The sequence below is a fragment of the Suricata suricatta genome, chromosome 11 (genome assembly GCF_006229205.1).
Source record: "Suricata suricatta isolate VVHF042 chromosome 11, meerkat_22Aug2017_6uvM2_HiC, whole genome shotgun sequence".
Classification (NCBI taxonomy): Eukaryota; Metazoa; Chordata; class Mammalia; order Carnivora; family Herpestidae; genus Suricata; species Suricata suricatta.
In genome coordinates this window covers 10263825-10278861 of record NC_043710.1, presented here as the reverse complement: position 1 = coordinate 10278861, position 15037 = coordinate 10263825, and the positions used below count along the sequence as shown (strand labels likewise).

Genomic DNA, 15037 nt, shown 5'->3' with positions numbered 1-15037 from the left:
AGAATTTAAAAAATTCAAACCTGTGAAAAGCAGAGAGTAAAATATGATAGTCACCAGAAGCTGGAGAGTAGGGGTCATGGGGAGATGTTGGTCGAAGGGCACAAAGTTCCAGTTTTGCAGGATGATTAAGTTCTGGACATCTACAACATGCTGACTCCAGTTAATCAACTGTATACTTGAAATTTGTTAAGAGACTGATCTTAAATGCTTGTTTTAACCACAAAAACAATAAAAGATAACTTTGTGAGATGATGGGTATGTGATAATCGTCTCAATATATATGTATATCAAAACATCACATTGGACACCTTAAATATGTATAATTCTTATTTGTCCATTATACCTCAATAAAGCTGGAAGAAAATTCAACTTAAAAGTTAAAAGAGAAGGGAAATGCCCATAAAAATGCAATGGTAATATTTCTGTTATAATGACAATGTTACGTCCTCAGAAAGAAATTTCCTGTTTACTCTTTCTTTTAAAACTAATAATGTTTATTTATTTTTGAGAGAGAAAAGACAAAGCATGAACGCAAGAGGAGCGGAAAGAGGGAGTGGCTCCAGAATCTGAGCTGTCAGCACAGAGCCTGATGTGGGGCTCAAACCCACAAACTTGTGGGTGAGATTGTGACTTGAGCTGAAGTCGGACACTTAACCGACTGAGCTGCCCAGGCACCCGTCCTGGTTACGCCTTCTAATGTCCACCCTCCCAAGCCATTGTCTAGCCCACCAACTTGCTTCATCTTCATCATGTCTAACAACACATGAAAAAAATTTCTTTTGCGTAGGCTTCATGCCCAGCATGGAGTCCAGTGAGGGGCTTGAACTCACAACCCTGAGATCGAGCCCTGAGCTGAGATGGAGAGTCCAGTGCCTAACCTGGTTGCTTATCTGACTGAGCTACACAGGTGCCCTGAACATCCTTTGTCTTTATGTTCAACTATGCCCTGTCTCATAAGTAAAACCTACATGAGAGGAAGCACATCACCTCTCTTGATGCCTGCCCATCACAGGGACTCTGCAAATATATGTGTAATAAAATGATACAATGGATATATATACAAATACATACACATGCACATATATATTCATGTATGTGTATATATTAAAATTTTTATGCCTCAGGATGCCTGGGACGCTCAGTTAGTTAAGCATCCGACTTTGGCTCAGGTCATAATATCATGTTTCATAGGTTTGAGCCCCACGTTGGACTCTGTACTGACAGCTCAGAGCCCAGAGCCTGCTTTCCATTCTTTGTCCTCCTCTCTCTCTGCCACCCCCATTGCATTTTGTCTCTCTCTCTCTCTCAAAAATAAATAAACATTAAAAACCTTCCATGCCTCAGTATGTGCCAGAGTTGTAGTTATTCTACCTATATTATCACAGCTTGAGAAGCCATATGATATTACTCTTTTACTGAAGAGAAATATGAAGCAAGAGACATTTTGTGGTATGTCCATGGCAACTGAGAGATATGGAATTTTCGAGATGAAAATGCAGGGTTGTCTGATTAACAAGCCCCCACTGTTTACCACCACACTGTATTTCCTGATATCATCACTTAGTCTCTACAGAACATATCACATCTGACTAGGAAGTAGGCAGTTCATGAACTTATTGTTTCTAATTTAATTTATTTTTTGCTCTGTAATAAATCAAATGTATTTTAATGAACATTCAGGAAATACCAAGTATTTCACAGTTGCATATATGGCACTGGATACAGATTTCATTCAGATGTAATCCTGCTCTATAGGAGAGAATGGGAGGTCTCAGGAGGGGGAATATAAGAGAGAGAGAAAATGGGGAAGGGGGAGAGAGAAAAGAAGGGAGAGAGAGAAGTTAGGGAAGGAAGGAGGAAGAGTAAAATGAAGAGAGATAAAAACTCTAAATTCAATCTGATCCATGAAATGACTTTGACTCTATGTGTGCTTACACTCACATAATGGTTTGTGGGCATACAAGGACTAACTGTGCTCTTAGAAGGTATTTTCTATGGGAGGAAAAAAACGGGAAAAGGAGGAAGAGAGGAAAACTATGTGTCTCAGTGTTCTGAAGGTAAAAACATCTTGCATTCATTCCTGGGGCGCCTGGGTGGTTCAGTCTATTGAGCACCTGACTCTTGATTTCAGCTCAGGTCATGATCTCACAGTTCATGAGATCGAGCCCCATGTTGTACTCTGTGATGACAATGTGGAGCCTACTTGGGGTTCCCTCTCTCTCTGTCTCTTTCTGCCTCTCAACCATTTGTGTTCTCTCTCAAAATAAATAAATAAATAAACAAACAAAAAAACACCCCACCTTGCATTCCCAAAGGCAGGAGAAGAAAATTAAGTCAGGAGAAGTATTGGCCAGGGAAGAAAAAATATGTAGTTTTCAGGGAACCCTCATTTCAGCAAGATCTTTTTAACCTTCTGTTGAATCTAACTTACCAATTTAGTGTCCTTATCTAAAGTTCTAAAGATAGGTAAAAACTTTCAAGCACAACTGACTCATTAAATGTATGATTTATTTATTCAATTTCTGCTATTGTTGATAAAGAGCCAGTAAATGGGTTGTTGGGGTCTTGGGGGGAAAAAGAGAATATGATTCTGAAATATAGCTGTACATATCAGAGCTGGATTCTGGTGCTTTCCCAGGTGGCATTCTTGTACAACTGGCAGGACAGGTTTTCTGGAACACTTTGCTGGTGATCAGTTGGCGACATCAGAGCTCTGTAAATGGTGCGGGAGATGCTGCTTCTGCCTTGTCGGGTTTTGATGGCATAATGAACACAACCTGTGAAATCAATCAGAATGGCGAAGGCGAGTGAGTCAACCAAATAGCCATATCATCATCAGAGCCTACTCTCTCTTTTCTGAATTCTGTCTCTAGATCCACCTGGTGGGGGTTCCTCTGGCATTCTGGAGATAAGACTGGATCTTGGAAAAACACACAGTGATAGCTCTTGGCATGAGATGCTGACAGCTCTTGCTGTGACCCTGTAAGTGGATGATGGTGCCCCGCAAGTTGAGTAAACCAAGGTGTTATGGGAAATTTAGAGCTCTTTTTCCAATTTAGGTTCTTTATATATAATGGCAACAACACACCCAAATGCACATTGGTAGAAAAGTTTCAAAGCCTGATTTTCTTCAGTAGCCCAGGGAAGGTTGCTATAATAGGGGTAATGGGTCAAAATCTGGCACTTTCTGGGGTCCTTTCCATTGTGAAGTGTTCTCTGATCTGGACTAAGAGAGGAGGCCCTTTGGAGGAGTGAGGATGGAGAAAATGAGCATTTTTTAATTTATTGTGGTAGGAAAGATGCTAAAATGACACTGAGTGACCCATGCCCCTGTGTGACTCCCTCCCCTTGGACATGGGTAGGGCCTGTGGATGATGGAATATCACACTTGTGAGTAGGTGACCAATCAGTTGACTTTATCAAAGAGGATATTATTCTTTGGACCTTTTTCCAAAGAAGACATACAGATGGCCAATAGGGAAAAAAAATGCTTAATGTCACTAATTAACAGGAAAATGCAAATCAAAACCACAATGAGATATCACCTCACAAACCTGTCAGAATGGTTAGTATCAAAAAGATAGGAAATAAGTATTGAGAAGGACGTGGAGAAAAGAGAACCCTTGTGCACTGTTGATGGGAATGTAAATTGGTGCAGCCACTGTGGAAAACAGTATGATGGTTTGTCAAAAAGTCAAAAATAGAACTACCATATGATTCAGTAATTCCAATATAAGGTATTTACCCAGAGAGCATGAAAACACTAATTTGTAAGGATATGTGTTTACTGCAACATTATTTACAATAGCCAAGACACAAAAGCGATCCAAGTGTCCATCAATAAATGAAAAGGATGACAAGATAGGTCCATATATGTATATATAATATATGTATGATGGACCACAGCTCAGCCATAAGAAAAGAATGAGATCCTGTTATTTGCCACAATATGGATAGGCCTAGAGGGTGTTATGCTAAGTGAAATAAGGCAGAGAAAGACAAATACCATATGATTTCCCTTCCATGTGGAATCGAAAACACGAAACAAAACAGATTCTTAAACACAGAGAACAAACTTGTAGTTGCCAGAGGGGAGGTGGATGGGGAGATGGGCAAAATAGATGAAGAGGATCAAGAGGTACAAACGTCCAGTTATAAAAGAAATCAGTCATGAAGATGGAAAGTTAGGGAATATATCCATTATATTGAATAACCTTGTATGATGACAGATGGTGACCATACTTACGGTGGTGAACATCGAGTAATGACTAGAACTGTCAAATCGTTAAGCTGTACATGTGAAACTAACATAACACTTTTTGTTAATTATACATCAGGGGCGCCTGGGTGGCTCAGTCAGTGAAGTATCCAACTCCTGATTTTGGCTCAGGTCATGATCTCATGGATGGTGGGTTGGAGCCCTGCACTGGGCTCTGAGCTGACAGTGGGGAGCCTGGTTGGGATTTTCTTACTCTCTGTCTCTCTCCTTCTCTTGGCTTCTCCCCCACTTGCTTTGTCTCTCTCAAAATAAAAAAATAAACTTAAAAAAATTTTTAAGTTATTCTTCAGTGGAAAAAAAGAGGACATTAGTCTGGATAGACTTGACCTTATCATGTGAACTTTAAAAAAGGAATTTAAAGCATCAGAGCTTTTCACTCTTGCTGGAACTCAATGTGGAAGTGAGTTGTGAGTTCCACAGCTGAGAGGAAATAAACTGTGCCAGGTGAGCATGGAAGAGGACTGGGGGCTCCATCAAGACTGCAGTCCCAGCCAGCTTGCTGGTTACAGCCTGGTCAGACCCTGAGCAGAGGGACCAGGTGACATGTGCCCAGATTCTTCATCCACAGAACGTGAGGAGTAATAACTGTGTGCTGTTTAAGCCTCTACATTTCTGCAATGTACTACACAGCAATAGGAAATTAATACAGACATCTTCAAGGGACGCCTAATACTCACCCCGCCAGGATTACAGCAGGTGACTTTGCATCCAAAGGCAGCTAGGGACAGAGCAATGAAGAACTCTAGGATGTTCAAAAGAAACACCAGAATATTCGGACTCTAGGAACAAATGCATAACCAGGAACCATGAGAAAGAGAGATGACAAGTTTAAAACACTGACCATCTGGGGCTCTTGGGGGGCTCAGTCAATTCAGTGTCTAACTTTTGACAACTCTCGAAACCAAAATTAAAAATAAAATAAATAAAATGCTGACAATCTGATTACAATGCCTAAAGAGAAGCACTGACCTGAGGTCAGAAAAGCTGGCTCCTAATTGCAGCCAGATCCTTGGCCAATGCTTGGCCTGTTGAGTACCATTTATGTTTCCATTTTTTCCATTAATAAAATAATCCCTTTTTCCCACACTCTACCTTGCAATGCTATTGTAAACATAGAATGTGAAAACTGTTTAAAGGGGGAGAGAGTTAGGGGTCATAAAGATTACTTAGTTCTTTCAAACACAAGAAATTCCATATAGTTGACACAGCATTATCATCTCCTGTCTTGGTAGTTACAGAACATTAATAGACCAAAGAGGCCCACATCGTCATCTCTCGAACCTATGGATATGTCTAGTTACATAGCCACAGAGAATTAACTTGGCAGATGAAATTAAGGTTGCTTATTAATTGACCTTGAGATGGAGGGATTATTCTGAGATTATCTGGGTGGGCCTCAAATAGTTGGAGAATCCTTCTAAGTGAAAGCAGGAGGCAGAAGAGTCAAAGACCAAGACATATTTGGAGATGTTGCACTGCTTGCTTCAAAGACAGGAGGGGGCCATGAGCCACGGAATGCAGGCAGCCTCTGGCAGCCAGCAAAGGCAAGGAAATGGGTTCTCTCTCGCAGCTTCCAGAAAGGAAGGTAGTCCTGCCAACACTTTGATTTTTCACTCAGTGAGAATCATTCCAAACTTCTGACTTCCAGAATTGTCAGATGGTAATTGTCTATTATCTCGAGTCACTAAATTGCTCTGTAGGCTGTTACAGCAACAAGAAGAAATTAATGTAACACTAAATTCCCAGTTAGTCAGTCTGTGATCCATTTCCCCAGAGAACTGGATTTGGGTTTAATCTTCAGCCAGAACATATGGTCAAATTTGAGAAATATTGGGTAGTCCTCTCACTATCCTAAAAATCTGAATTGGATGCCTGAAATTCTTTGGTTTAAATATTACTTTTCTCTCCATGGATAGGGATCGTACCTATCTTTTTGTGGAAGAGTCAATAGACCAAGAGCCCAGGACCTGAGTGACACCGATTTAACTGAGCCTTGAGAATATTTGCATTCGTCATTTCTTTACCTATTTACTCATCTCTTCAACATATTGTAGCCTCTATGCTTCAGGAGTTGTCCTGGGCACAGAAGACAGAACAGCAAATAAACAGACGATTTCCCTAACCTCAAGGATGCTACAATCTGGTAGGGTAGACCAGGAATTGGGAAACGTTCTATAAGAAACCAGCTAACACATATTTTAGGTTTTACAGCCCATAAAGTCTCTGTCACAAATACTCAATTCTGGGGTGCCTGGGTGGCTCAGTTGGTTAAGGGTCCAGCTTCAGCTCAGGTCATGATCTCACAGTTGGTAGGTTTGAGTCCCACATCAAGCTTTGTGCTGACAGCTAGCTCAGAGCCTGGATCCTACTTCGGATTCTCTATCTCCCTCTCTCTATGACCCTCCCCTGCTCATACTGTCTCTCTCTGTCTCTCAAAAATAAGTAAAAAACATTTAAAAATTAAAAAAAAACCAAATACTCAATTCTGCTCTTATAGTACAAAAGCAGCCATAGACAATATGCAATCAAATGGGTATGGCTATGTTCCAATAAAACTGTATTTACAAAATAAGCAGTCAGGCTGGACTTCTAACAAAAAGTAGCATATGTGTGTGTGTGTGTGTGTGTGTGTGTGTGTGTGTGTGTATGAGTTTGAGCCATATAGAGCCTCTGTCTTTCTAGATCAAGCAGGGTTGATTGTTGGCGATCTCATACTGTTCTGCCTAAGGTTTACGGGTACTGTGTGCTCTACTCTTTCCTCCAAAGAGCTCACCTTTTATAAACTCTTCTTAGAATCACATTCAAAAGTAAGCCTTTGGGACTTCATCAACCTCTAGCTGGTTTTCCAATATGTCTTTATTTTTATAACTTTTTAAAATGTTTATTTGAGAGATAGAGAGAGAGAGAGAGAGTGAGCAAGAGAGCGAGCATGCAAGTGAGCAGGGGAGGGGCAGAGAGAGAGGGAGAGAGAGGATCCCAAGCAGGCTCCACACTGTCAGCACAAAGCCTGATGCCAGGTCCAAACTCACAAACTGTGAGATCACGACCTGAGCCGAAATCAAGAGTCAGATGCTTGACCCACTGAGCCACCCAGGAGCTCTGTGCTTTCCAATATTTCTATATTCTCCTCCAAGGAGCTTCCTATGGGTAAGGGTCTGGTCTCCTTCTTACGTCTCCCAGAGTGCTGCCTGTAGACCCGTCGTTGAGTATGGGCTCACAGGCCTGTGGGATGACCGTGCAAGTGCCCCGGTGGGAACAGACCAGATACTTCCCATCCTAGGAAGCCCTTGTGGATTTGTTCTGCTATAAAGTCAGGCAGAAACAGTGTTCACACGATAGGAATAGGTGTCAGCTCCAGGAGAAGGTGATGGAGAAGAAGGTGGAACCAGCTACTTTATTTAGAGGGCCTCTTGTTAAAAAAGTATGAAGAACTTCACGATGGGAGCAATAAACCAGGCATATGGCTCTTCTAACTGGTAAGCCCGGTGTGCCTGTGCGGGTCCCACAGCCACGCAGTCAGCCTCACGTAGCGGGTCCAGTCCAGATTTTGTCCTTGTCTACTGTGCCCTGTCGACCTTAAGTGGGGAGAACTGCAGAAACTAAAAGTAGGCTTCTTCTTCAGGATGATGACAGAGAACACTGTTAGATATCAATACGAACAGGGGCCTCAGGGGCAGGAAAGCACAGAATCTCATCATGCACTTGTCAATTTCTTACTGAGTGATCTTGGAGGAAAACATCCAAGTTCTCTGAGAAAACTCCCTGATTCTGAGGAAGTGGCAGGAAATAAACTTGGACTCCATAGAAACTGTTAGAAATCTTACTAGGAGTATACATTAGTTAGGCAGAGGCACTCCATAGATTATTTTGGTGTGGCTGAACACCACCCAGCACTTATCCAGGATTAGCTCAGAAATGAAGAGGAGGCAATGCAACTGATCTGCGTTTGTAATAAGTTTGGAAGAAGGCAGGATTTCCCTGTTCGGGTGAGGATGCGAGTCAGTGAGGGAGAGGGCTAGGCGGCACGGGGAAAGGCTGGGAGCTCGCAGGGAGGAGGGACAACAGGAATTCAGTGGTGCTGAGAATGCATAATAGGCTTAAACATTTTTTTAAGCTTATTTATTTATTGAGAGAGAGAGAAAGGCAGAGGGGGAAGAGACACACACACAGAGAGAGAGAGAGAGAGACAGAGAGACAGAGAGACAGAGAGACAGAGAGAATCCCAAGCAGGCTCGGCACTGTCAGCTTGGAGCCCCATGCCACACTCGAACTCACAAACTGCGAGATCATGACCTGAATGGAAATGAAGAGTTGGACGCTTAACTGACTGGGCCACCCAGGTGCCCCTAGACTTTTTAATAATAAAGATCCAATTGCATTTGGTCACAGCTGTGCTGTGGTAGCACCCCCTCCCTGCGCTTACCCAGGGACCCGCGGGACACAGAGGGACTAATATCTGGGCTCCTTTTTTAGAGAGCATTGCAGAATTGGTGGTTTCGAATTAAACAGAAAAAAAAGGAAATACGCTTTAGTGCATGCGCTAGTAAGAATAAGTACGTGTTCTATGACTGTGAGCTTTCTTCCCACTCTCCCTCATCATGTATAGAGGAAGAAAAAGAAATATAAAAGGATGAGATGTGGGCCTGGCTCTTGGATAAAAAATGGCCCTATTCTTCCATCATTTCCAATTTCCCAAAGTGAGTCATCCATCCATCAGGGAGTACTGATGCCAGGGCCAGGGCCAGGGCTCCTGTGACTTGCTTCCCCTACAGTGTCCCATGAAGAGAGGGAGCGCTCACCGCTAAAATGGACATGGCCATGGCACAACTCTCAAACCTGTGCTGAAATCTGCAGGAGTAGATAAACCCTTTAAACTCATCCAAGTCAGGGATAGCGAAGTAGAGCATTGCTCCAGCCATGACAGAACTGAAGATGTTTAATGCCAGGCTAGTCTGGATCTAGAAAGGAAGGAAAATCAATTCACCGATCCAACAGTATCCACAGGGGTGTCTCCATCAACCACTTCATACACATCGCTTCTTGCCAGTCCCCCACCACCACCCTCCTTTCGCTATCTTGATGACCGGACTATCTCCTCACTTGTTTCTTCCCTGAAACACAAGCCCTCCCAGGTTGTCTCCTGCCCAAACATAAATATGATTCTGTTGTTCCCAAGCTTGAATCCTACAGATAACCCCTAGACCCACGAGATAAACTCTTTTTCACTCGCTAGCTGGACACATCTGTCTGCGCCCATCCCCTAAGGCGCTCTAGTTCAGGTGCCTGGCTGCGCGCTGGTTTCCAAAGGTTGCTTGCCTCTCATGCCTCTGCGCTTCCTGTGTATGACCTCCCTCTGCTCTGTATTCCTTTTTCTACATTCTCTTCTCTTGGTGAAGTTGTGGAAGCTTCTTCTGAGAACTAAACGTCTCCAAGAAAGCATGAGAGGCTCAGGGTGGCTGTAGCATAAGGGTGATGTTAATAGAGCGGGACGAGATGCTAGGGAGACAGACTGAGGTCAGATTTGGACAAACGGTTGGGATCGTGCTCCTTAGTCTGATCTTTAACCTTTGAGCAAAGAAAACCCAAATAGGGTCTGTAGCCAGCAAAAACATTCGTTGAGATCTTGGCTTTTGCCTTTTATTGGCCTTGTGAAAGGCATATTGGCATGAGAATTATGTTTGAAATTTGCTTTTCCTTACTGAATAGACTTATTGTGAAGTCCTTTCACTGCAAACCAAAAGAAAATCCTTTCTGTATACAGTCGGAATACACATTTTAATCAGTAAATCAGTAAATATTTTGCCACGCCAACACTGGTGCCACTATTATGCACTGAATCTCAAGCTGCAAGCTTTGTTCGACCAGTCCCATTTGACATTCCTTTTTAGGATTTCTCCTTATTTTCCTAAAGAGTCTCTTGGCAACTGCCTTCCCTTATCAGTAATTGTATGATCAGCCATTTTTTTCATTGTAATTTCTGAAAGACCAAAACACTATGTAAAACTTACAATCTCTCCTGATTTTTAAAAAACAAACAAAATCTGTTTTCTACTCTGACAGAATCCATACTTGGTTAATCCCTCTTTTGGAACAAAAACACACAAGCAAACAAATGAAATATGGAAATACTACTCACCAGACCTTTTGTAGTTCTAACTCCTGCTACAACTGACAAGGATCCTGAAATAATAAACTAGTAACAAGAGAAAAAAATGCAGTTAAAAGTCTTTAAACAAATATTTGAAGTCCTCACCTACTAATTCTTACCCCTAAATAGGATAAATATGTTAAAAAGACCAATTACATCGTAAGAAAACACCAAAGATTGTAAATAACTCTCTTCTTTTCCCAGAAACAACAGAGAAATCCTACCAGATAGATTCACAGAAGAACTTATCAAGACTTCCAAAAAATGTCTCTCCGCAATGGTATTTAAATTGTTTGAAGGGTGTTGAAATATAAAGAAAGCTTCTAAATTCCTGACATTAAGGAACCCTAATATGGTACCAAACTTTAATAAAATTTTATAAAAGAAAAGAAACTTATGTTCCTTTTAAAAAATACAACTATTAAAAGTTGTAAATGAAATAGTAGCAAGGAAAGCTTTTCAATTCCGTATTAGACGCCAATTATAATACATTCTTCTGTTTGGCTCCATCATTTGGGTAATTTTTTTCCATTTAGCTAACACAGCCAGAGTCAAAGTTGATTGGACACCCCATCTTAAACTATTTGACTCTTGAATTTCTGGGTTTGCTTTCCAAATTTGATTTCAAGAGTGTCAAACATAGTATCTTAAGACCAGAGAAAAAGACTGATCTAATGAAACAGCTTGGTAGATTTCTTTAAACATTTCTCAATATCAAGACATGGAGATGGTTAGAGTAAATTAAGTCACCTCTGGAAAAAAATAGTAGGGAGAATCACTCACCGTGTTATATGAGATGCATAATGACTACGTGATCAAACATGCAGATTTTTTAACATTGCATATTATTATAATTTATAAATACAAATTTGAGGAGAAAATTCACATGCTAATTGTTATTTATGTTTGCAATGTTAAGACATTTTATATAATTCAACCTTCCTATCGACTTAACTCTTAATACATGAAGAGCTCCATTTGCCTTAACATGGTGAAACTTATGTCTTAGTAGAAGTCTTTGTCAAGTTTAATGGGGAAACACTAGGGCCATCTCTATTAAAGTCAAAATCCAGATAACAGTGTAGATGGTTATGTATTACTCTCCTTAGTATATTAACCAAAATAACTATGTAAGACAAATATTTGAGGAAAATGGATACAATTACTGTTATTTAAATATGAATATGTTATACTGCAGACCTCTAAGAATGTCAACTAAAAACAACTATAAACTCTAGGAAAATTCATTAAGGCACATGGGAAGAACATTATAAACAGAAATTATATACACATATACATGTATTTGTGTGTTTAAAGATAAGAGTTAATAAGAGAACTTCATTTATCATAGCAAAAATATATAAAGTTTCTGAGAGAAAACAACTTAACAAAGGATGTGAACAATATATATGGGTAAAACTTTACAATGTTCCAAAAGTGCACCAAAGTCCACTGGGTTTCTTGTGAAATAATCAATGCTTTCAATGTTTAATCCATTCTGGTTTGGGTCTTTTGCTGCACCCTACTGTGATTTTTCCTGATTCATATGAAATATTTAATCTGCCTGGCTTTCTAGGAGTCTTAGGTTATTAATCCTAGTTTTAATATGAGAAAATGCAGTCAAAAGGAAATTGGATCTCTTTTTCAAAGTGCGAGAACTACAAAATAGGGTTAGGATATAATCCCAAAGCTCAGGATGTTGGCAGCTATTTTATGTTGCCTCCAACTATGTCAAAAGGTACTCTACTCACCATCACAGGCCCCAGAATTTTGCTCACATCCTGAACTGAAACAAAATGTGAGTGATAAGAAAATGTCAATGTGGCACTCATCTTTATCATTTCCAAGCTAAAGTTCACCGTGGCAATCAGGATCTGCACGACCTAGAAATAATGAAGGGAATAAAACCTGATTAGCTGCCACCCCCTTTCCGACCACCAGGGCACCCCTCTTCTCCCTCTTTTGAAATAGTCAGATGGTCTTGACATTTTCCTGTCACTTTGCTTTCATATAAAGAGCCACGAATGTTAACGTATGTGGCTTACGTGGAAGGTAGGTTATGTGGTTTGTTGGGATGTCTATCCCAGTTGCCTCGGTCATTTTCAAGGTAAAAACAATGTACCGGGATCTACCCAGAGGTGCTTTACTGACCCCAGGCCGTGAATCCTACCATAGCTGCTGACCCCTTTACACACGACACTCTCAGACAGGAGTGACCCAGGAATTAGGAAGCAATTAGAAACTATTCTAGCAAAGGAAAACAATGTGAAGGAAGGAGTGTGTGTACAGGTGAAGAAAAAGAGAAGTGCAGTGTGATATTTTCTTGGTGTGTAGGGCGTGAGGACGTGAGTGAATCCAGGGGTCTAAACATAGAGGTGCTGGAGTACAGTTATTGAGATAAACCTCAATACTCACAATCTTTCCACCTGCATTAACCTGTCTTTCTTTAAACTCACTATTTCTTTTAGGGGCCCTGCCCCGAGACTCCAGACAGAAATGCACATGGAATCAAAGGATATTCGTCCTCTGAGTGGCAGGCTAAGAAGATTCCCCAGAGATTTACAGTGTGGGGCAATCAGCTGTTGGGAAGGTGAGTTGGATGGACACCAGCTAGCACACATATGGCCTTTTTTTTTTTTTTTTTTTTTGCTGTCTTTCTCTGCTGAAGCTAAAGTTATCACGGATGACCCATGACCCTAGAGTACATCCCAAGCCACTATATCCTAAATACAACTAAATTAGAAGCAAGATGTAACAGAATATCATATCTTTTTTGAGTGATATGGCCTGAACATCAAATACTCGCATCCCTAGGGCTGGCTGGTGTATTAAGGGCCTAAGGGAACAGAGTATTTGTTGTTAAAACTGATCAGCTGTGAGTTTACAACCCAACTGGGCTTCTCACAGATCTGTAACTGACTTACCCCAAGGACTTTAGGCTCCCCCTTCATAAACTTCTCGGGCATTCTTTTCCACAGATGTGACTGGATAACAGCAGACTGCTCCGGCTGGTACCTACCAGGGCCAGCCTCTAGCGTGGTTTCTTCTTGTCCGTGCATGGTTGCCATGACAGCAGGAAAGGGGCTACAGGAAGAAATGTAATTTAGGATTAGGTCCTGAAAATGACAGGACAACCCGAGGTCTACATTCCGTTCCTGCACTATACAGCTATTAGAACATCTTTACAAAATGTAGTTCTTTTTTTAAATGCTTATTTATTTATCTTACAAAGCATTTTTATTTTTTAATGTTTTTAAAATTTATTTTTGAGGGAGAGAGAGAGAATGCAGTGTGGGAGGGGCAGAAAAAGAGAGGGGGGCAGAGGATCTGAAGTGGGCCTGCGCTTTCAGGGGAGAGCCCAACGTGGGGCTCAAACTCATGAACTGTTAGATCATGACCTGAGCTGAAGTCAGACACTTAACTGGCTGACCCACACAGGCACCCCAATGCTGTTTTATCTTTGAGAAAGAGAGAGAGATTGAGAGAGAGAGGCAGAAGCAGGGAGTGAGGGAGACACAGAATCCAAAGCAGGTTCCAGGCTCTGAGCTGTCAGCACAGAGCCAGGCGCAGGGCTCAAACTCATGAGCCACAAGATAATGAGGGGAGCCAAAAATCGGATGCTTAACTGACTAAGTCACCCAGGTGCCCTTGCAAAATGTACTTCTTCCAAGAGCCATCCAGGAAAGAGGAACAAGAAACACCTTAAGGACAGAAACAGAGAGAGAGAGAGAGAGAGAGAGAGATGCCATGTGTTACCAAGAAGCTTGAAAGTACTGAAGAGAGGGAAGTCTAGAGAAAATGGAGGTGAATATGTGGGTCTCTCAAATACATGTAGTTTGCACTTACCTCTGTCCCTGTTATTGCATATCCCCTTGATGACACCCATTTCCCCATGAAAGATACACTTTATAATAGGAATAAATTACAGAGTCATCTCTGCTCCTGTGTATTGTAAAGTCTTCCTTTTGGACTCTGAGCACAGTTACATTATCAGAGCTGGAAACTTTCTCTGTTCATCTTTACTAGATATGATCTATTTAACCTTGGAACTCATCCTTATAAACTCTGGACTTTGCAGAGGGAATTCATGATCCTGAATTACAGCCCTGGTACTGAGAATTTAAATCTCTAGCCCCACTAAAATGTTTCAAATCCTGATTTGCTAACGCAGAGCAATTGCACATGAAATTATTTTTCTGAGGCTCGAAGCACAAACGTAATACTCTTATGCCACTTCCTCCCCCAATATAGTAATCTCAGTCAGATTATGTGGAAATATGTTTAAACCACCTGAACACTCTATCTGCTCATTTGCATCTGTATTCAGATGTTGCACAGCTCACATCCATAAATTTTGAGGGAAGTGAAACTTAAGTCTTTGCAAAGCCAGCATCAATTCTGATACCATTTATGCCTCACTGCATAAAAGTCTCAAGTTTGGACATGTGTGTGCTTTCATCTGTAGCACAAGGTCAAAGAGTGAACTGGGAAAGAATTCATTTTCTCTGGAAAGCATTATTAAACTGTATTTATACATTCCAGGCCAAAGGAACTACATTATTAGTGATCTAGAAAAAAAAAGGGTGGAAATCAGAAAAACAAATGAGTCC

At 41.1% G+C, this 15037-nt stretch overlaps 1 protein-coding gene across 1 annotated transcript in view; it reads right to left on the bottom strand.

Moving 5' to 3' along the window:
* Positions 1-2491: 2491 nt before the first annotated feature.
* The window catches only part of LOC115271713 (membrane-spanning 4-domains subfamily A member 4A-like), a 21133-nt gene continuing 8587 nt past the window's right edge, over positions 2492-15037 (bottom strand). Inside the window, exons 2-7 of the mRNA XM_029914639.1 lie at positions 13352-13511; positions 12179-12310; positions 10416-10472; positions 9079-9237; positions 4957-5058; positions 2492-2777 (exon numbers count right to left, since the gene is read on the bottom strand). Of these exons, the coding sequence (XP_029770499.1) occupies positions 2706-2777; positions 4957-5058; positions 9079-9237; positions 10416-10472; positions 12179-12310; positions 13352-13495 (666 nt within the window). The 5' untranslated portion in view covers positions 13496-13511 and the 3' untranslated portion in view covers positions 2492-2705. The remainder of the gene's footprint in view (positions 2778-4956; positions 5059-9078; positions 9238-10415; positions 10473-12178; positions 12311-13351; positions 13512-15037) is intronic.